The 20,863-nt window shown below is 47.1% G+C and overlaps 1 protein-coding gene across 1 annotated transcript in view; it reads left to right on the top strand.

Moving 5' to 3' along the window:
• LOC111973719 (intermembrane lipid transfer protein VPS13A-like) overlaps positions 1-13,851 on the top strand; it is an 82,686-nt gene extending 68,835 nt beyond the window's left edge. Inside the window, 4 exon segments of the mRNA XM_024001108.2 lie at positions 11,890-11,975; positions 12,069-12,192; positions 12,488-12,562; positions 12,696-13,851. Coding sequence (XP_023856876.1) covers positions 11,890-11,975; positions 12,069-12,192; positions 12,488-12,562; positions 12,696-12,746 — 336 coding nt within the window. The 3' untranslated portion in view covers positions 12,747-13,851.
• Positions 13,852-20,863: the final 7,012 nt, after the last annotated feature.

Here is a 20,863-nt window from a genome sequence, read left to right as displayed (position 1 = left end):
TACCAGTGGAAGATTCACACCCACTGGCGAAGATGTTTGCCTTTTCAATGATTTTTTATACCAAGAAGTCGTCTAGATCAGTTATCCTTGTTTCTTTTCAAGCTCTCTAGACAGTGTGATCGTTATCTTCATGTTTTCCTAACGGTCTTTGATCCACTACACAGTTACAGCCATTTCTCGAGAATATAACACAAGTTCCTGTTGTGTGCTGCAAGAAATCTAGTTTATAGCGAAGGGGTGATGGCTTATAGGACTAAAACATTGTCCAACTTTCGTCTAGTTTTAGATTCTCACTAAATAGTGGTCGGTACTGCTAGAAGCTTGCCTGATCGACTGTAATCAGCTCTTCATAATGGCTTTATACTCCGACTTATTTGAATAAGTTGACACAAAGTGAAGTTCATTGATATGTATTATTTGTATATATTGATCAGCTTTTTAATCCGGCACCTGATCTGGCATTTTTACTGGTTAAATTACATGTAGGGATTATCCTGGGGCAGAGTAGCGCGAGACATGGATGCGCAATTGACCATTTTCAAATCAAACGTTACACAGGGATTGGGGTGGAAATAACAATTACTTCTCCTGTCAACATCGCGATCCAAACAGCCCTGCCGTATTTGAATAGCCAGTAGCTACTCTCCAGTCATAACAGCCGATGATGAGAGGTTCTCTCAATGGTCGAAATGTCGGTCGTATCTGCACAGTTGATGAGCCAGACGGCATCTGTGCAAGATTCTAAGTGGCCTCCACGTGATAGTCCTCTCTCTATGTGAGAGCTGCCAGCACTGGACAGTGGATCATCCTTCATTAAACAGTTTCCCCATTAATCCTCCACTCTCTGTGTGTGTGTGTGTGTTGTGTCGTGTGCTAGTGTGCCTGTTTGTGTGTAGTTAGTGTGTGTGTGTGTGTGTGTGTGTGTCTACAATTGGTGACAGTCCTGTGTTGTTGTTGTGTGTGCTGCTCGTAGCGTGTGCTGTGTGTAGTAGTGTGTATTCAGCCATGGTTCTGATATTTAATTCTGTTTCCACCTTTTTCTTCTCTTCATTATCAAGCTGAGCTCAGAGAGCGAGAGAGATCTACTGATCAATCCTACCATCTCCCTCCCAGTCTTCCATGTCTTATCTTGCAGTAATCATTTAAAGTGTGAGAGAAGGAGAGAAGGAGAACAAAAACGAGAGCCTCACCTCTACATGAGACATCTTCAGAAAGGTGCAAATGTTACTGTTTCTGATGATCATGGGTGCTTCATGTCACCAACCACAAGGAGACACAGCCAGAACCTAGATCGTTCTGGCACACAATTTTGTTTCAGACCTACGGGCCTTACAGCTTAAATTCTCTCTCGCAACGCTAAACTCAATTAGGCTTGTTCCAAAAAGGTTCACTAGTTGCCAGAGGCACACAATTACAAATTACTAGCCTAGGACACCGATTGCCCTAGAGCACTACAAAAACATACATGACCTCGGCCTAAACATTCAAGCGCACAGGTAACTTTCACAACGCTGTGAACGAGCTGAGAGAGACAAGCTAAGTAAGGGCATTCTCTCGCTGCATCAAAGAAGGAAATTTGTAAACTAAATAAATTTGAACATCATGCAATTAGGAATCTGGGCTAATCGACTGAATGCAGTTATTAGTGATACCCATTGCATCCTATTATGGTTGGTGAGTCTGGGTAATCAGCTCACAAACTTAGATTCACAAAAATGGAACAAACACCAAATTGAGGGACTCTGCATGCAGAATTAATGGCCACAAAATATTCCTGTTTGTACTGTATAACACCAGAGTACGACATGTCAAGCGAGAGTAGACCGTATACCCCGTGGTAATTAATCCAATCCATGAAAAAAGCCCGTTAAATCTAACCACCTGAAAGAAGTCTACAGATCAGTCGGAGGCATAGCCTGCTATTGAGGAACAGGCCGCGTAGCGCCCAGACTCCGACCTCATGAGCTCTCAAGACCGGGCTATGTGAGCACTGGCCGCACTAACTCGAAGCGGCTTCATGCTTAGCCACCTACAGGTGGAAAACTGAGTGTCACTTCTAAACCCTGCCAATTTTACCACATGACCTATTCACGAACACATTAATTCTGCCCTTCCTAGACTGTACACCCACACGTCACAAACGAAGTTCTCAGTGTTAATTTATTTCCATTACTCACCGTTAGCTCAGCTCTATGTCATTTGTGTCGGAATAGTCCCCTTTATGCTGCTCGTTGGAAGGTTGATCGTGTGGGAGGGGAGGCTGTGTTACTGAGGATGGCTTGCGAATCCGGTGGTGCAGCGCTCGACTGGTGTGGTTGGTGTAGGCTGACTCGGACGGTGGTGCAGGCTGACTGATGGTTGTGCAAGGCGACTGATCTGGTGGGTTGATGCAGGGCTGACTGGTGGTGGTAGATGCAGCTGACTGTAGTGATGCACGGACTGACGACTAGGTGGTGGTTAATGCAGGCTGGACGTGTGGCGTGGATGATTCAGGACTGACTGGGTGGTGGTGATGCAGGACTGACTTGGCGGGCTGTGATGCAGGCTGACTGGCGAGGTGGTGACTTGCGGCTGACTGCCGGGGGTGGTGTAGGCTGCTGGCGGTGGTGGATGCTAGACTGCACTGGCGGAGTGTGGTAGCAGGCTGAACTGCCGCTGGTGGATAGCCTGCATGGCGGTGATGGTGTAGGCTGACTGATGGTGGTGCCGAGGTCTGACTGGATGGTGGATGACAGGCTGACGGTGGTGGTGCGTGCAGGGCTGACTGGTGGTGGTGGAATGTAGGCCTGACTGTATGGTGGGTGCAGGCTGATGGTGTGGTGCAGGGTTACTGGTGGTGGTGGTGTAGGTGAATGATGGGGGTGGCAAGGCTGACTGGTAGGTGCGTGGTGTAGGCTGACTGATGGGGTGCAAGGCTGACTGATGGTGAGCTGTAGGCTTGCACTGCGTGGCATGTGCAAGCTGAACTGATGTGGTGTGTAGGCTGACTGGTGGTGGGTGGTGTATAGGCTGATGTGGGGGTGCAGGCTCACTGAAGTGGTTGGTGTAGGCTGCACTGGTAGGTGGTGACAAGCTGGACTGATCGGTGGTTGGATGTAGGCTGACTGGTCGGTGGATGAGGGCTGACTGATGGGGTGGTGGCAGGCTGACTGGGTGGTGAGTGCTAGGCTGACTGCGGTGGGCAGGTTGGGCAAAGCTGGAACTGATGGTAGGTGGTGCAGGCTGACTGGTGGTGGATTGCAGGCTGACTGGTGGTGGGTGCAGGTGCTGGGTAGCGTGGTGGTGTAGGCTGGACGGCGTTGTTGCAGGATGATGGTGGCCGGGGCGGATGGTTGCAGGCTGACCTGATGAGGATGGCGTGGCAGGCTGGACTGTATGGTGGTGAGGCTGACTGAGCGGATGGTAGCAGGCTGACTGGGCGGTGGAAGCAGGCCTGAACTGGTAGAGCGGTGGTGCAGGCACTGACCTGGTGGCGAGGTGGTGCAGGCTGGACCTGGATGCCGGCTGGGTGCAGGCTGACTGGTGGGTGGTGCAGGCTGACTGAGTGGTGGTGCAGGCTGAACTGAGAAGTGGTGGTGCAGGGCTGTATGGCGTGGTTGGCAGGCTGACTTGAGGTGGTTGGTGCAGAAAGTGAACGAGGCTGGTGCGTGCAGGACTGGGACTCGGTGGCGGTGCAGGCTGACTTGGCGTGGTGCAGGCTGACTGGCGTGGTGCAGGCTATGCGGTGGATGCAGGCTTACTGGCATGGGTAGGCGCTAGGCTGGTGGTGCGAGGCTGACGGTGGTTGGCTGCGTGGTGCAGGCTGCGACTGGGGGGTGGTGGCAGGCTGACTGTGGTGGTCGGCGTGTAGGTGCGGGTTGCCGTGATGGCTGCGGCTGGCTGGTGGTGGGTGGTGCAGGCTGTGGTCGTGATTGGTGCAGGGCTGACTGGTGGTGGGTGGTGCAGGGCTGAGGTTGGTGCAGGCTGGACTGGTGAGTGGTGCAGGCTGACTGTGGTGGTGGTGCAGGCTGACTGGTGCAGGTGGTGCAGGCTGACTGGTGGTGGTGCAGGCTGACTGTGGTGGTGCAGGCTGGACTGATGGGTGGTGCAGGCTGACTGTGGTTGGTGCAGCTGACTGATGGTGTGGTGCAGGCTGACTGGGGGGTGGTGCAGGCTGACTGGGGTGGTGGTGCAGGCTGACTGGTGGGGTGGTGCAGGCTGACTGGTGGGTGGTGCAGGCTGACTGTGCGGTGGTGCAGGCTGACGGGTGGCGGTGGTGCAGGCTGACTGGTGGTGGTGGTGCAGGCTGACTTGGTGATGGTGGTGCAGGCTGAGTGGTTGTGCAGGGCTGACTGTGGTGATGTGTGCAGGCTGACTGGGGTGGTGCAGGCTGACTGGCTGGTGCAGAGTGTGGTTGGTGCAAGGGCTGAAGGTGGTGGTGGCAGGCTGACTTGGCGGTGGATGCAAGAGCTGGACTGGATCAGGTGGTAATGCAGGCTGACTGGTGGTGCGTAGGTGCAGGCTGAGACTTGGGTGGGTAGCTGATGTGGTTGCAGGGCTGACTGATTGGTGGTGCAGGCTGACTGGTGTAGGTGCAGGCTGACTGATGGTTGCGTGAATGAGCTAACTGATGAGGTCAGGTGGTGCCAGCTTGGAACTTGGTGGTGGTGCAGGCTGACTGTGGGTGGTGGTGGCAGGCTGACTGGTGGACTGGTGGTGAGGCTGACTGGTGGTGGTGCAGGATGGACTGGTCGGTGGTGCAGGCTGACTGGTGGGGTGGTGCAGGCTGACTTGATGGTGGTGCAGGCTGACTGTGACTGCTGGCGGTGGTGAGCACTGGGTGCGTGCGAGGAGGTCTGTGCACTGTTGGCTTGAGGTGGGTTGGATTGGGCTGACTGATGCTGGCGGTGATGCAGGCTGAATCGTAGGCAGGTTGGGAGGACTGTACTGGTGCGTGGTGTGCAAGGCTGACTGGGTTGGTCGAGTGGTGGCAGGACTGACTGGTGGCGGTGGTGCAGGCCTGATGGTGGTAGGTTACGGTGTGAGCAGGACTGGTGTGGTGCAGCGGCTGACTAGGTGGTCAGGCTGAGTGAGGTGCCTGGAGGAAATGGTGTGCAGGACTTGACTGAGGTGGTAGGTGGACTTTGGGTGGGTACTGACTGTCAAGGTGTGCAGGCTGAGACTGGCGGTTGTGTTGCAGGCTGACTGTGCGGTGGTGCAGGGCTGACCTGGCGGTGGATGCAGGCTGACTGGCCGGTGGATGCAGGTGACTGGCGAGTGTGGTGCAAGGCTTGACTTTGGATGCGGGTGGTGGCAGGCTGACTGGTGGTGGCAGCTGTGTTGAGGTGGATGAGAGCTTACTGAGTGAAATGCGTGTGACAGCGACTGGATGGTGTGCAGGCTGACAAGTGGCTGGTGACTGCATGCTGGAATGGCGGTCGGTGGTGCAGGCCTGACTGTTGGGTGGGTACGACATGGCGGTTGGTGCAGGCTGACTGGTTCGGCAGTAGAGATGAACAAGGCGGCTGTGCGGTGGGTTGCAGGCTCACCAGGCGGTGGGCAAGGCTGACTGGGTGGTGGTGGGCAGCTGACGAGTGGTTGTGCAGGCTGACTGGTGGGCGGGTGTGCAGGCTGATCTGTGGTGGTTGCAGGCTGACTGGATGGTGGTGCAGGCCTGAACTGGCGGTTGGTGCAGGCTGATCTGGGCAGCTGACTGGTGGCGGTGTGTTCAGGCTGACTGTGGTCAGGCATGGTGGTGGTGCAGGGACTGACGACTGGGGTGGTTGAGGCTGATGGCGGTGCGTTCGGACATGGTTGGTGGTCCGTGGCATAGGGCTGACTAGCATGGATTGGTGCAGGCTAGAGTGGTGGTGGCAGGCTGACTGTGTCGGGTGGTGCAAGCTGATGAGGGTGCAGGTGCTGACTGAGTGTGACAGCCTGACTGGTGAGTGGTGCAGGTGACTGGCGTGTGAGGCTGGCTTGGGGCGGTGGTGCAGCTGACTGGTGCGCCGGCTGCTTGGTGTGCAGGCTGACTGGGTACGGCTCGGTGGTGCAGGCTGAACGTGGCGTGGTTGCAGGCTGACTTGGAGAGTGGTGGTGGTCTGTTAGTGACCTGACTGCTGTCAGCGGTGCGAGTGGTGCAGGCTGACATTGGTCGACTGTGCAGGCGATTGGTGGCTCGTTAGGACTGGTGGGTGCAGGCCTGACTGGTGGTGTGCAGCTGACTGTGTGGTTGGCTGAGCTGGTGTTGCAGGCTGACTGAGTGCGTTGTGTGCAGGCTGACGATGGTGGGCAGGCTGACTGGTGTGGTGGTGGCAGGCTGACTGATGGTGGTTGCCAAGGCTGACTGATGTGGTGGTGTGCAGGCTGACTGGGCGTGGTGCAGGCTGACTGGTGCCGCTGGTGGCAGGCTGAACTGGTCGGCGGTGAGTCGCAGGGACTGAGCTGGTAGGCGTCTTGGTGCCAGGCTGACTGAGTGACGGTGGCTGCAGGACTGACTGAGTGCGCGGTGTGTGCAGGCTGAACTGGTTCGGTGTCGGCTGGTGGCAGGAGCTGCACTTCGGTGGATTGGTGGTGACTCAGGCTGCGTGAGTTGCTGCAGGCTGGACTGCGCTGGTGGTGGTGCCAGGCTGAGGCTGGTGGTAGGTGCAGCGCTGACTGAGTGGTTGGTGGGCAGGTCTGACAGTGGTGTGGCCAGGTCTGGGACGTAGGTTGTTTGGTACGGCAATGTGACTGATGAGGTGGTGGTGCAGGGCTGACTTGGTCGGCGGTGGATGCCAGGCTGGACTGCAGTATGGTGGTGCAGGGCTGACTGATGGTGGTGCAGGCTTGGGACACTGGGGGTGGTGCAAGGCTGACTGAAGTGCGTAGCAAGCTGACTGAACTTGGTACGAGTGCGTGCAGGCATGCACTGGTATGTGGTGCAGGCTGACCTGGTGGTGGTTGGTGCAGGCTGATCGGTGGCGACGGTGGTGCAGGCTTGACTAGGTGGCGGTTGGTGCCAGGCTGGAACTAGGGTGGCGGTTGTGCAGGTGACTATGTGGCTGTGGTGGTGCAGGTGACTGAGTCGGTGCGTGAGCACTCAGCCTGGCAGTGGCTTGCAGGCTTGACGGAGCGTGGGTGCAGCTTGACTAAGGTGCGCCCTGGTGGTGCAGGACGACTAGACTGCGGGTCGGTGTTCCTGCAGGACTGGCGAGCTGGACGGCGTTCCGGTTGCAGGCTGGACTGGTCGGCGGTGGTGCAGGCTCGAACTGGTGGCCGGGTGGTGAGGCTAGGCACTTGGTGGTGGTGGTGCAGGCCTGAGTGGTTGTGCAGGCTGACTGGTGGATGGTGGTGCAGTGCGGACTGGTTGGTGGTGGTGGCAGGCTGAGTGGTGGGATGCAGGCTGAGTAGTAGGTGGCGAGGCTTGACTGGTCGGTGGTGGTGCAGGCGACTGGTTGGTCGGTGTGCAGGCTGACTGGTGGTGGTGCGTGCAGGCTAGGACTGGTAGTAGTGGTGCAGAGCTGACTGGGATGGTGGTGGAATGCAGGCTGACTATGTGGTTGGTTGCAGGGCTGACGTTGGTACGGTGGTGCGAGGCTGACTCGGTGGTGCGTGGTGCAGGCTTGGACAGTCAGCCTACACCACCACCACCAGTCAGCCTGCACCACCACCAGTCAGCCTGCACCATTCTCGCCAATCAGCCTTCAGCCTACACCACTCCCGCCAGTCAGCCTACACCACTCCCACCAGTCAGCCTACACCACTCCCACCAGTCAGCCTACACCACTGTGCACACACCAGTCATTACTATGACAACTAGCGTGGCCATGTCAGCTAATGACTGCTGTCTGAACACATGAATCTGATTTGTTCACTAGTAACTTGCTGTTTGGACAGTTAGTATTCCAAAACTGATTTCAGTATTAAGGCCTGCAGTAAGAACAAAGCATGGCAGAGGTCGAGTTCCTCCTGCCTGACTAGATACGCAGGTGTTGCATTGCATCAACCAATTGTTTCATTCCACGTCATCGACAGGCATCAGATTGGTATAACTTATGATTTTGGTTACCTGATATGTTAAATGCCTATCCAGGCTTTGTAACATCTGGCATGTGTCAGCAATGTAGATGGCCAGAGTTTGGGTCGATTTCAATTCAATTTGGCCTGCAGGGCTGGAATGGGACCGTCATGAACTGTAGATGTCGTGAGCTAAGGCATTGAGATAATAATGTTGTTTTGTCTAGTTTTGGTGTAACTGTAGTTGCAGTTTCTAGGTGTTGCTTGAGTACCAACAGTTTATCTTGAAGCTTTAATGTACTTCTGTATTGCTGTTTCACTGGGGAAGTGATGGGATTATTTTATTTTCAATGCTAACAAGATTTTCGTAGAGTTGAAGATTAATAGTAGCGTCAGACACGGTACTGTCTGTGTCTCTGAGTGTGTGTATGTGTCTGTGTTTCTGTCTGTCTGTCTTTCTGTCTTGCTATTGGCGCATTGTCTTCTCTCTTGTCATGTCTACAAAATGGTGGTTTACACTGAATGGAGTAGAACTGGCAGTGATGATGATGATGATGAGAAAGTTCTATACAAATCAAATGTATTATTGTTACTATTATTGATGTGGATGATGAAAACTAGAATGGAATTGATAAGCACTAGGTAATATCAGAACTCAGAATAAGACCCAGCTAGAGTCACAGATGTTTATTGACCCAAAAAGGGGGCATGAAAAGACAGGTCAAAGGCAGGCAGAGGTCTGTAATCCAGGGCAGAGTCAATAAGGTACAGAATAGCAGGCAGGCTCAGGGTCAGACAGGCCGAAAGGTCAGAACCGGGGAGACTAGGAAACAGAACTTGAGAAAGCAGGAAGAAAGGAAAACACGCTGGTAAGATCTGACAAGACGAACTGGCAACAGACAAACAGAGAACACAGGTATAAATACACTGGGGATAATGAAGAAGATGGGTGACACCTGGAGGGGGTGGAGACAAGCACAAAGACAGGTGAAACAGATCAGGGTGTGACAGGTAATGCTTTGGTCTTTCATAGTTGTTCTTGAAGCTGCGCTGTACTGATGTTTTGAGTGGTGAAATTATGTGATAATTTGCTTCAATGGAAACGAATGGATGTTTTTGTAGAGCTGGATATTATTAGCGACGGACTTGTCTGTCTGCCCTGACATTGGCTTGGTCTGCTCTCTTGTCATGTCTACAGAAAAGGGTGGCCTTCACTGATTGGTATAGGACTGGCAGTGATGATAATGATGATGATGATGACCGCTAGAGTGTAATTGCTAAGTCCTAGTTAACGCTTTGGTCTTCCATAGCTTTTAATGTGTACTGTATGTTTGTTTGTGTCGGTCACTGGGGTGTAGCCTGCTCCAGCAGGACATTTTAACACTCTAGGCCTCCTTAATAACCAGCTGCCAGGCTGTTTGTCATTCTCGTCTGTTCTTTATTTTTTGTTAACTCTATGTGCCCAGCATTGCAAGGGCAGGACCCCCTTGCATTTTGTCATGTAAAACCATCATTTTATTTATTTTACCCTTCATCTGTCATCCAACCTTCTGCCCTATCATGTAAGGGGGCGGAGTCAGAAATCTTTAATCATAATAATTTAATTGATTAAAAAAAATATTAATGTTATGCTGTCGTAGAGCCAGGACTTTTTGGGGAAAAGTAGATATTATTCATATTAAGTTAATATGAAATACAGTGGGTTCCAAAATTACTGGCATCCCTGACTGGCAATGCACAAACAATACTTAAAACCATATAATTATAGAGAAACTCAAAAATACCAACATGTGAGAAATACTGTACTTTATTAATGTTTCAATGGAACCAACCAAAATCATACAATTATATAATACAAAATAAATTTCACCAAAATCAAGGTTCCATAATTATTGGCACTCCTCATTTAGTACTTAGTGTAACCACCTCTGGCAAGGATAACAGCATGGAGTCTTTTTCTGTAATGTTTGACAAGGTTAAGGAACACATTTGGAGGGATTTTGGGCCATTCCTCTATGCAGATCCTTTCAAGATCCTTCACATTCTTGGCTTTGCGTTTATCAACTGCCCTCAAAATTGCCTGATACTTGGTGGAATTCATTATGCCATCAATCTTAACCAGTGCCCCTGGACCTCTGGAATTAAAACAGCCCCAAAACATCACTGACCCACCACCATATTTCACCAGGTGTATGAGGTGCCTCTCCTTGTATGCATCTCTTGTTTCGACGCCAAATATGCCGATGCTGTATCTGACCAAAACGTTGAACTTTGGTCTCATCTGACCAGAGCACCTTCTTCCAGTCATAATTTAAATGACGTTTGGCAAACTCCAAGCGCTTGCGTCTGTGTCTTGGGGTCAGAAAGGGCTTTCTTCTGGCAACCCTTCCAAAGAGCCTGTGGTTGTGGAGGTGGCGTCTGATGGTGCTTTTTGAAACCTGGTGACCCCAAGACACTACCAAGGCCTGCAATTCTTTCACAGTGATTCTTGGGGATTTTGTTGCTTCTCTCACCATCCTCCTCCCAATCCTGGGGGGCAAAATGCATTTGCGTCCTCTACCTGTGAGGTTTCAACTGTTCCATATCTTTTGAATTTTATTATAATTGCCCTGACAGTGCTCAGTGGTATATTCAATCGTTTGTGGATCTTCTTGTAGCGTTACCAGATTAATGAAGGTCTACAACCATCGGTCTCTTTTAAAACTGCCAGTTCTTTTGTTTTCTTCATGGTGTTGGATGACAAAGGGATTTTGCATTTTTATACCCTAGTGAAACAGGAAGTGATGTAATTGCCCAATATAGTTTCTTAAGACTTAGATTAACTTAAATAAGTGGAATGTAATTCCTGGTTTAATTTTGGTAGATGTTATTTCCAATCATCTTTAAGGATGCCATTAATTGTGAAACCTTGATTTGGAGGACATTGGTTTTTAATTAAATCATTAAATGATTTTGGTGTGTTCCATTGAAACATTAATAAAGTACAGTATTTCTCACATGTTGGTATTTTGAGTTTCTCTATAATTATATTGTTTATATTATAGGTATTTTTTGTGCATTGCCAGTCAGGGGTGCCAGTAATTTGAGCCCACTGTATATTGTATTGATCTGGAGTGATGTAATGGTCAGTCAGCAGTCCTCCCTCATGGCATTTTGGCTATGCACTCAGTCTTTCACTCATATCCAACACTGCTCTTCCTACTGAATAAAGTGCATTTTGAAACATCTATTTCATCGTTTTCTCATCCAAACCTTTTCTTATCACTTCATCAACATTCATTACCATGCAATTATGAAAGGTTTAAACGGTTTATAACAGGTATGCGTTAGACTCAATAAAGAAGTATCAGTGTACCACAGGGGAGTATTTAGATGTGGTTTAACATCTCTGGTCACATGACAGATGGTCCACAAGTCAAGTGGAAAGATGATGGCCCTGTTTGAATACTTCAAAAATACACCCGTCTTCCTTCCTTCTTCCCTTGAAGTTATCACTGATCTAACACAAATGTATGTGTGTAAGCAACTGTTGTAGCACAACTTTCTCCAATCCAACCATGTCAGATCAGGGATTTCTTCAAAGAATGGAGAAAGGAAGGATGCATTCATCAAGTATTCAAACAGAGCCTAGGATGTGTCCTGCATGCAAGCCATTGTCAGATCCGTAGTGGAAGTATGTAGATCAGTAACAGTACTCATCAGATCTCCTGCCAGAGCCAGTGTGAATGGTGAACATCCCAAAGCCATTTTAATCGAAGTGTGAAAAGGGTACCAAATTTCTCTTATCATATCAGCAGTAGACTTAGCATTTAGTTTAGCATATTGTATGTTTAAATGTCCAATTTGATAAAGACGTGCCTATTTTCTAGAATTGTGTTGAAATAACCTGATAAGCAAATTCCTCTCTTTTAGAAAATTGAGAATGGACAGTTCGCCAAGTACAGATACTTTGCTCACGCCAAAGTAAATGAGTCAGATTTCTTGATGATCACCAAAAGGTAAGAGGCTGGCTGGGGTTTGTAATATTAAATGTAGACTGTAATGGCTGTCTGTGAATGTTCTGAGGCTCTATCTATCTCTCGTCTCGCTAGTGGAATCTTTTTCGTGACCAAAGGCACATTTGGGCAGCTTACCTGTGAGTGGCAGTATCTATTTGACGAGTTCACCAAGAAGCCCATGATCGTGGAGGGGAGGAGGCTTCGGATAGAGGCAAAGGTATCCTCATATGCCCATTGTAGTGATACACACACAAAGTAATACCCGATACTACGTGAATGAAACTCATCTTAACCAAACAGCTTATTATAACCATCTGAATAAACCGCTCCCCGTTTCCAAAGGAGTATCTCCCTCTAGCTGGAAACGCCTGCGTAGGGAATACCCCTTAACTCATTTGCATCCAAACAGTTTGTTCCTCCTTATTATATCATAGTACGGCCCCCTATTTCTCAGAAATCATGTGTTATCTAAAAATAAATATTTAAAAAAAACTTTCTTGTATGTGTTTCAGGAGAGAGTAAAGTCTGTGTTCCATGCCAAAGAGTTTGGGAAGATTATAAACTTCAAAAGTCCAGAAATAGCCGAGGTGGGTTAGCATAACATAAACTGCTGCCATTTGTGGCTGTCGTTGCACACACCAAACAATATTTGTCAGCAAATGACACCAAACTGTAATTCTATGGTTTAGTATTGAAATGTGTGGTTTTGTTTATCTACAGTGGGTTCTTACCAAGCTGGAGGACGCCAGGGAGAGTCTACACAAATACTGACTGGTCACTCCAATAGAGCCACCAACCAGCACTGAGACATGGCAAAAGTACAACGTTGACTGATAGTGTGTGTGTGTGTGCGCAAGGGTAGGGTGTGCCTCCGTCAGTATACTACCTACTTACTCTCAGGTTAGACTTGCTCTTTCATTCACACAGATACTCATACACACAGACACACACACACACACACACACACAGACTGTCTAGACATCTTGCAGACACACAGGCTGCACTAGCACTAACACTATCACTGCTCCGGTTGTACACAGCCATGTGGCAGAAATTTCTCCTTGCACTTCCTTAAGCCAGCTTGGTCTGCCAGCGGTTGTAGAAGAGGCTGCGGTGGGAGTATTCGAAGGCAGTAAACTACTCGCGGATGTTCTCTGTGTCGTTGGCACAGGTGAAGTGGGAGTAAACAGTCTCTCTGTCTAGGTTCTGCTCCTGGTACATATTCAGGATGAACTCCCTGGTTGCTTTAGGGTCATTATGTGTGTGTTTCTCTATCAGAAGGCAAGTCATGTCAGGTTGTAGTCTGTGTGTGTCTGTAAAACAATGTGTTTGTATGTGTGTCAATATCACTGCTAAGTTTGTACACAATTATGTGCCAGAAATGTCTCCCTTTCCTAAATATACATGTTTGTTTTTTATATTTTCTTTGAAGAAGTAGGGTGCCTGAGGGACTTTCCTAACGGAGCTCTGTCATCACATTACAATTAGTTTGACAGTTACTGAATGACGTGCTTGTAAAGATATTGTGGCCAAATTTAAGTATCATTGTGGGACTCAGAGCACTGTTTTTAACTGCCTTGATGTGTATATGTTAAACAATTATTTTACTGTTGATATAGGAGAGGAGAAAGCATTTTAAACTCTGAACTTTTTGTAAAATCAGCTTGTTAGCGGAGTCCAGTCCAAGATGCTAATGATTCTGTTCCAAGACTCACCCTATTCCATTCCACCTCTTCCTAAATCACTAACTGTTGTTTTTCTACACAATTCTGCATGCATTTTTTATATGTCAATCTGCTCTACATTAATTTCAGTGGAGTGTGTGGGTGTGTATACTGAGTGTACAAAATATTAAGAAAACCTGCTCTTTCCATGACATAGACTGACCAGGTGAAATTGATGATCCCTTATTGATGTAACTTGTTAAATCCACTTCACTCAGTATAGATGAAGGGGAGGAGACAGGTTAAAGAAGGATTTTTAAGCCTTGAGACATGGATTGTGTATGTGTGCCATTCAGAGGGTGAATTGGCAAGATAAAAGATTTAAGTGCCTTTGAACGGGGTGTGGTGCCAGGTGCACCGGTTTACGACAAGAACTGCAACGCTGTTGAGTTTTTTACACTCAACAGTTTCCTGTGTGTATCAAGAGTGGTCCACCACCCAAAGGACATCCAGCCAACTTGAAACAACTTTGGGAAGCATCCCTGCGGAACGCTTTTAACACCTTGTAGAGTCTATGCACCAACGAATTGAGGCAATTGAGGGGAGGGGGGAGGGGGCGTAATGGAGTGGCAGCAGTGTTGGATTTTCTGGAAACCTACATGTTAGTCATTTAGCAGGCACTCTTATCCAGAGCGACTTACAGTTAGTGCATTCAAGATAGCTAGCTGGGACAACCACATCGCAGGCATAGAAAGTACATTTGTCCTCAATAATGTAGCTATCAGTAGAGTCACAGCTAGGGGGGGTCAAGTGCTGGTTACTATTTCTGCGCATGTTGGAATTTTTTACGTAGCTGCTGTCCACTCCGCATGTTCCAACTACTGCATTCCATCCCTCAGTAGGCTATTAAGCATAAGCATGGTTTTATGGTATTTTATCAGGAAGGGGGTTAGGCTACATGTAGCTATTTACATGTTGTAGCCTACACAAAAGACATGATCAACATGCTCATACAAACTTGTTTTCTAGTTTTTTTTTACTTTTCACCCCTTTCGTTCCATCGCTGCAACTCCCCTACGGACTCGGGAGAGGCGAAGGTCGAGAGCCATGTGTCCCCCGAAACACGACCCTGCCAAGCCGCACTGCTTCTTGACACACTGCTCGCTTAACCGGGAAGCCAGCCGCACCAATGTGTCGGAGTAAACACCGCCAAGTGGCAACCGTGTCATCGTGCATGCACCCGGCCCGCCGCAGGAGTTGCTAGAGTGCGATGGGACAAGGACATGCCGGCCAGACCCTCCCCTAACCCGGACAATTGTGCGCCGCCTCATGGTTCTCCCGGTCGGCTGTGACACAGCCCGGGATCAAACCCGAATCTGTAGTGACGCCTCTAGCACTGCGTTGCAGTGCCTTACACTGAACCCAAACCGGCTGCGCGCGCGCGCGCGCGCCATCGTACATAAATGTATTTTGTCCCCCTACACCAAACGCGATCACGACACACAGGTTAAAATATCAAAACAAACTCTGAACCAATTACATTAATTTGGGGACAGGTCGAAAAGCATTAAACATGTATGGCAATTTAGCTAGTTAGCTTGCACTTTCTAGCTAATTTGTCCTATTTAGCTAGCTTGCTGTTGCTAGCTAATTTGTCCTGGGATATAAACATTGAGTTGTTCTTTTACCTGAAATGCATAAGGTCCTCTACTCCGACAATTAATCCACACATAAAACGGCCAACCGAATCGTTTCTAGTCATCTCTCCTTCTTCCAGGCTTTTTCATCTTTGAACTTATATGGTGATTGGCATCTACACTTTCATAGTATTACCACGAAAACCGGCAAAACATTTTGTCTTTCAATCACCCACGTGGGTATAACCAATGAGGAGATGGCACGTGGGTACCTGCTTCTATAAACCAATGAGGAGATGGGAGAGAGAGGACTTGCAGCGCGATCTGCATCAGAAATAGGAATGACTTTTATTTTAGCCCTTGGCAACGCAGACACTCGTTGGTGCACGCGAGCAGTGTGGGTACAATAATTGAATAACATGGATTTCTAAATATATTTTGCGATGCTCGCGCACACAACGTGTCCGGTCTAGTCAGCATGTAAGACCGCTGCGCCACTCGAGAGGCCCCTTCGCATTAATTTTTTTGCCCCAATTGACAAATTAAGTGGGGAGTTTACATGGCGCTATCTAGGCAAATAAAATAAAATGTTATTGGTCACATACACATATACACATATTGCGGGTGTAGCGAAAGTCTTGTGTTCCTAGCTCCAACGCAAAAATGCTTAGGAGCTAGAAGCAGAGCTGCCATGTCTATCGGCGCCATATCAAACACAAGCAAGACACTCAGTCTTATTGGCGATTTAATGTTATTTTTTTAATCAGAATTGCAAACATTGGCTAAGCAGGAGTCAGACAGGCAGTCAAAGTAGTAGTTATTTGTCAGCAACTGGGTTTGCTGTGCAGGGTTTTCCATACTCGGTGCACGTTTTGGTTTTTGCCCTAATGTAACGGATGTGAAATGTGGAGAGATGGGTAACGATGCTTCGTGGGTGTCAGTTGTTGATGTGTGCAGAGGGTCCCTGGTTCGTGCCCGGGTCGGGTCGGGGCGAGTTGACGGACGTAAAGTTACACTAACACTACACAGCTGATTCAAATAATCAACTAATCATCAAGCTTTGATCATTTGAATCAGCTCTGTAGTCCTGAGGACTGAGTTTGGAAGGTGCTGGCGCTAGTGGCTACGATATGGCAGCAACCACATCACCAAAACGCAGATCGTTTTTGCTCCAATTCAATGTGTAGGGACTGCGTCCTGCTTGTGTGACTGCATTATCCATTACAACAGATGGAGAAGGTTGTAGCCTTCATAACGGCCTTGAATGTTTGTTCAAATCGCTGAAGGGTTTTCATTGCAGCTGTTCAGGAATATCCGGCTACATCATGGTTCAGAAGACGGTGTGTAAAGTGAGGGAGGTGGAGTGTGAGCAGCAGCTACGTAGAAAAAATGTGTGCGTAAAATAACACATGCACAGAATGTGATCTGTAGCTTTTGAGAAATAGGTTTCCAGAGGGGTGGGGGCAGAAACTCTGGATTCGCAGCCAGGTCCTTTAAAATCTATGGGTGGGCTTGTGTCTCCTCATTGGCAATTTTCATGTTTTTATGCAGCAGGTATGCAATGCCATTAACGACAGAGAGATTTTAAAATATATATACAGTACCAGTCAAAAGTTTGGACACACAAAACTTTTTTACTATTTTCTACATTGTAGAATAATAGTGAAGACATCAAAACTTTGAAATAATACATATGGAATCATGTAGTAAACACTAAATTGTTAAACAAATCAAAATATATTTTATATTTCATATTCTTCAAAGTAGCCAATCTTTGCACACACTTGGCATTCTCTCAACCAGCTTCATGAGGTAATCACCTGAAATGCATTTAAATTAACAGATGTGTCTTTTTAATTTGTGGAATTAATGCGTTTGAGCCAATCAGTTGTGTTGTGACAAGGTAGGGGTGGTATACAGAAGATAACCCTATTTGGTAAAAGATCAAGTCTTTATGGCAAGAACAGCTCAAATAAGCAGAGAGGAACCACAGTCCATCATTACTTTAAGACATGAATGCCAGTCATTGCGGAACATTTCAAGAACTTTGAACAGTTCTTCAAGTGCAGTCGCTAAAAAAAAGCACTATGATTAAACTGGCTCTCATGAGGACCGCCACAGGAAAGGAAGACCCAGAGTTACCTCTGCTGCAGAGGATACGTTTATTAGAGTTACCAGCCTCCAGAAATTGCATCCCAAATAAATGCTTCACAGAGTTCAAGTAGCAGACACATCTCAACATCAACTGTTCAGAGAAGACTGTGTGAAATCAGGCCTTCATGGTCAAATTGCTGCAAAGAAACCACTACTAAAGGACACCAATAAGAAGACTTGCTTGGGCCAAGAAACACGAGCAATGGACGTTAGACCGGTGGAAAATGTGACATTTTTGGTTATAACCGTCATGCCTTAGTGAGACGCAGACAAGGTGAACGGATGATCTCCGCATGTGTTTCCCAATGTGAAGCATGGAGGAGGTGTGATGGTGTGGGGGTACTGTGCTGGTGACACTGTGATTTATTAAAATATATTTGTATTTATTTAACACTTTTTTGGTTACTACATGATACATATGTGTTATTTCATAGTTTTGATGGCTTCACTATTATTCAATTTTTTTTATTCGCCTTTATTTAACCAGGTAAGCTAGTTGAGAACAAGTTCTCATTTACAACTGCGACCTGACCAAGATAAAGCACAGCAATTCGACACATACAACACAGTTACACATGGAATAAACAAACATAGTCAATAATACAGTAGAAAAAAATTTAATCTATATACAGTGAGTGCAAATGAGGTAAGATAAGGGAGGTAATGCAATAAATAGGCCGTGGTGGCAAAGTAATTACAATATCGCAATTAGATACTGGAATGGTAGATGTGCAGAAGATGAATGTGCAAGTAGAGATACTGAGGTGCAAAGGAGCAAGATAAATACATACAGTATGGGGATGAGGTAGTTGGATGGGCTGTTTACAGATGGGCTATGTACAGGTGCAGTGATCTGTGAGCTGCTCTGACAGCTGGTGCTTAAAGCTAGTGAGGGAGATATGGGTCTCCAGCTTCAGTGATTTTTGCAGTTCGTTCCAGTCATTGGCAGCAGAGAACTGGAAGGAAAGGCGGCCAAAGTAGGAATTGGCTTTGGGGGTGACCAGTGAGATATACCTGCTAGAGCGCGTGCTAAGGTGGGTGTTGCTATGGTGACCAGTGAGCTGAGATAAGGCGGGGCTTTACCTAGCAGAGACTTGTAGATGACTTGGAGCCAGTGGGTTTGGCGACGAGTATGAAGCGATGGCCAGCCAACGAGAGCGTACAGGTCGCAATGGTGGGTAATATATGGGGCTTTGGTGACAAAACGGATGGCACTGTGATAGACTGCATCCAATTTGTTGAGTAGAGTGTTGGAGGCTATTTTATAGATGACATCGCCGAAGTCGAGGATCGGTAGGATGGTCAGTTTTACGAGGGTATGTTTGGCAGCATGAGTGAAGGATGCTATGTAGAAAATTGTAAAAAAAATAAAACCCTTGAATGAGTAGGTGTGTTCAAACTTTTGACTGGTACTATATATATATATATATATATATATATATATATATACATACATACATACACACACATATTTATATACACACAGTATATATTTTAAGAAACGCTAAATTGTTTGCTGCTACCTTTATACTTAAAAGAAAGGGTTGCTTTTGATTTGGGGGTCACTGTAATCCATGTAATTCAAGAATGTATCTGTTTTGTCAGCAAGTGGTCTCATTATGAGTCGGTATAAATTCTCTGGTGCAGATTAAATTATTCTGCCATTATCAGAAAAATGAAGGGTCTGTGTTTGGTATTGGCTCTTTTTGTCATGATAGGATCTTCAAAGACATACATTAGACAGCACATAAAGTGCCTGTATAAAAAGTCTATACCCCCTTGAAATTGATTTAATTGTCATTTTTTGTAAAAAAAATCTAAACATACACTGTCAAAGTGGAAGAAAAATTCTAACTTTTTTAAGATGAATCAAAAATAAAACCTTGATTAGATAAGTATTCACCCCCAGGTCAATACATATTTGAAACACAGCTGTGAGTCTTCTTTGGTAAGGATTATAAAAGCAGATTTTTCACCTTCTCGGCTTGGATATTCGAACCAGTGACCTTTCGGTTACTGGCCCAACGCTCTAACCGCTAGGCTACCTGCCGCCCTAACACCTGTATTGTGCAATATTTGCCCGTTTATTATTTTCAAAATTCTTCCAAACTCTTGTCAAGGTATTGGGGATCAGGGTTGGATGGCTAGGGTGGCAGGTAGCCTAGTGGTTAGAGTGTTGGGCTAGTAACTGAAAGGTCACTGGTTCAAATATCCAAAGTGAAAGATCTGTCTGTGCCCTTGAGCAAGGCACTAAACCCTCATTTGCTCTGGGGGTGCTGTAATACTATGACCCTGTAAAACAACACCAGCACCTATCCAGTGTATGTGACAAAGAAACTTTATTTTTACACCAATTTTCAAGCAGATTTAAGTCAAAATTAACTTGGCCATTCAGGAACATTCACCATCTTGGTAAGCAACTCCAGTGTAGATTCTGCTGAAAGGTGAATTAATTTCCCAATGACTGATTCAGGTTTTCTTCTAGGATTTTGCCTGTGCTTAGCTCCATCCCATTTATTTTCATCCTGAAAAGCTCCCCATCTTTGCAGACCCATACCATGATGGAGGAAGTTACTAAGTGATGTGTTGTGTTGGATTTGCCCCAAACATAAAGCTTTGCATTTAGGCCAAAAAGTGTATTCCTTTGCCTTGTTTTTTTATTTGTTTCACTGTCATTAAGGTCATTATTGTGGAGTCACTCACAACAATGTTGTTGATCCATCCTCAGTTCTCCCATCACAGCCATTGAACTCTATAGCTGTTTTAAAATCACCAATGGCCTCATGGTGACATCCCTAAGCAGTTTCCTGCCCTGCAGCTCAGTTCACAAGGATGCATCTGTGATGTGTCTGATTTAATACATCATCAACAGCATCATTATTAACTTGACTATGCTTGAAGAGATATTCGGTGTCTGATTTGTTGTTCTTACCCATCTACCAATCACTGCCCTTTTAAGCTTTCAAAAAGCTCCCTGGTCTTTAGTTAAATCTGTGCTTGAAATTCTATATTTCACTGAGGGACCTTACACATGTTATATGTATGGGGGACAGAGGAGTGGGTAGTCTTCAAAAATCATGTCAACCCCTGTTATTTCACACAGAGTGAAGTCATATAACGTATGTGATTTGTTAAGCCAAATGTAACTTCTGAACTAATTTAGGCTTGCCTAAACAAAGGGGGTGAATACTTATGCAAGAACTACAGCGCATTCAGACCCATTGACTTTTTCTACATTTTGTTACGTTACAGCCTTATTCTAAAATTGATTAAATTGTTGTTAAATTGTTGCTGCACAGATATTATCAGGTCTCTCCAGAGATGTTCGATCAGGTTTAAGTCCGGGCTCTGGCTGGGCCACTCAAGGACATTCAGAGGCTGTGTGCTTAGGGTCATTGTCCTGTTGGAAGGTGAACCTTTGCCTCAGTCTGAG

This window comes from Salvelinus sp. IW2-2015, linkage group LG15 (genome assembly GCF_002910315.2).
Source record: "Salvelinus sp. IW2-2015 linkage group LG15, ASM291031v2, whole genome shotgun sequence".
Lineage (NCBI taxonomy): Eukaryota > Metazoa > Chordata > Actinopteri > Salmoniformes > Salmonidae > Salvelinus > Salvelinus sp. IW2-2015.
This window is presented reverse-complemented; position numbering and strand designations above follow the sequence as displayed.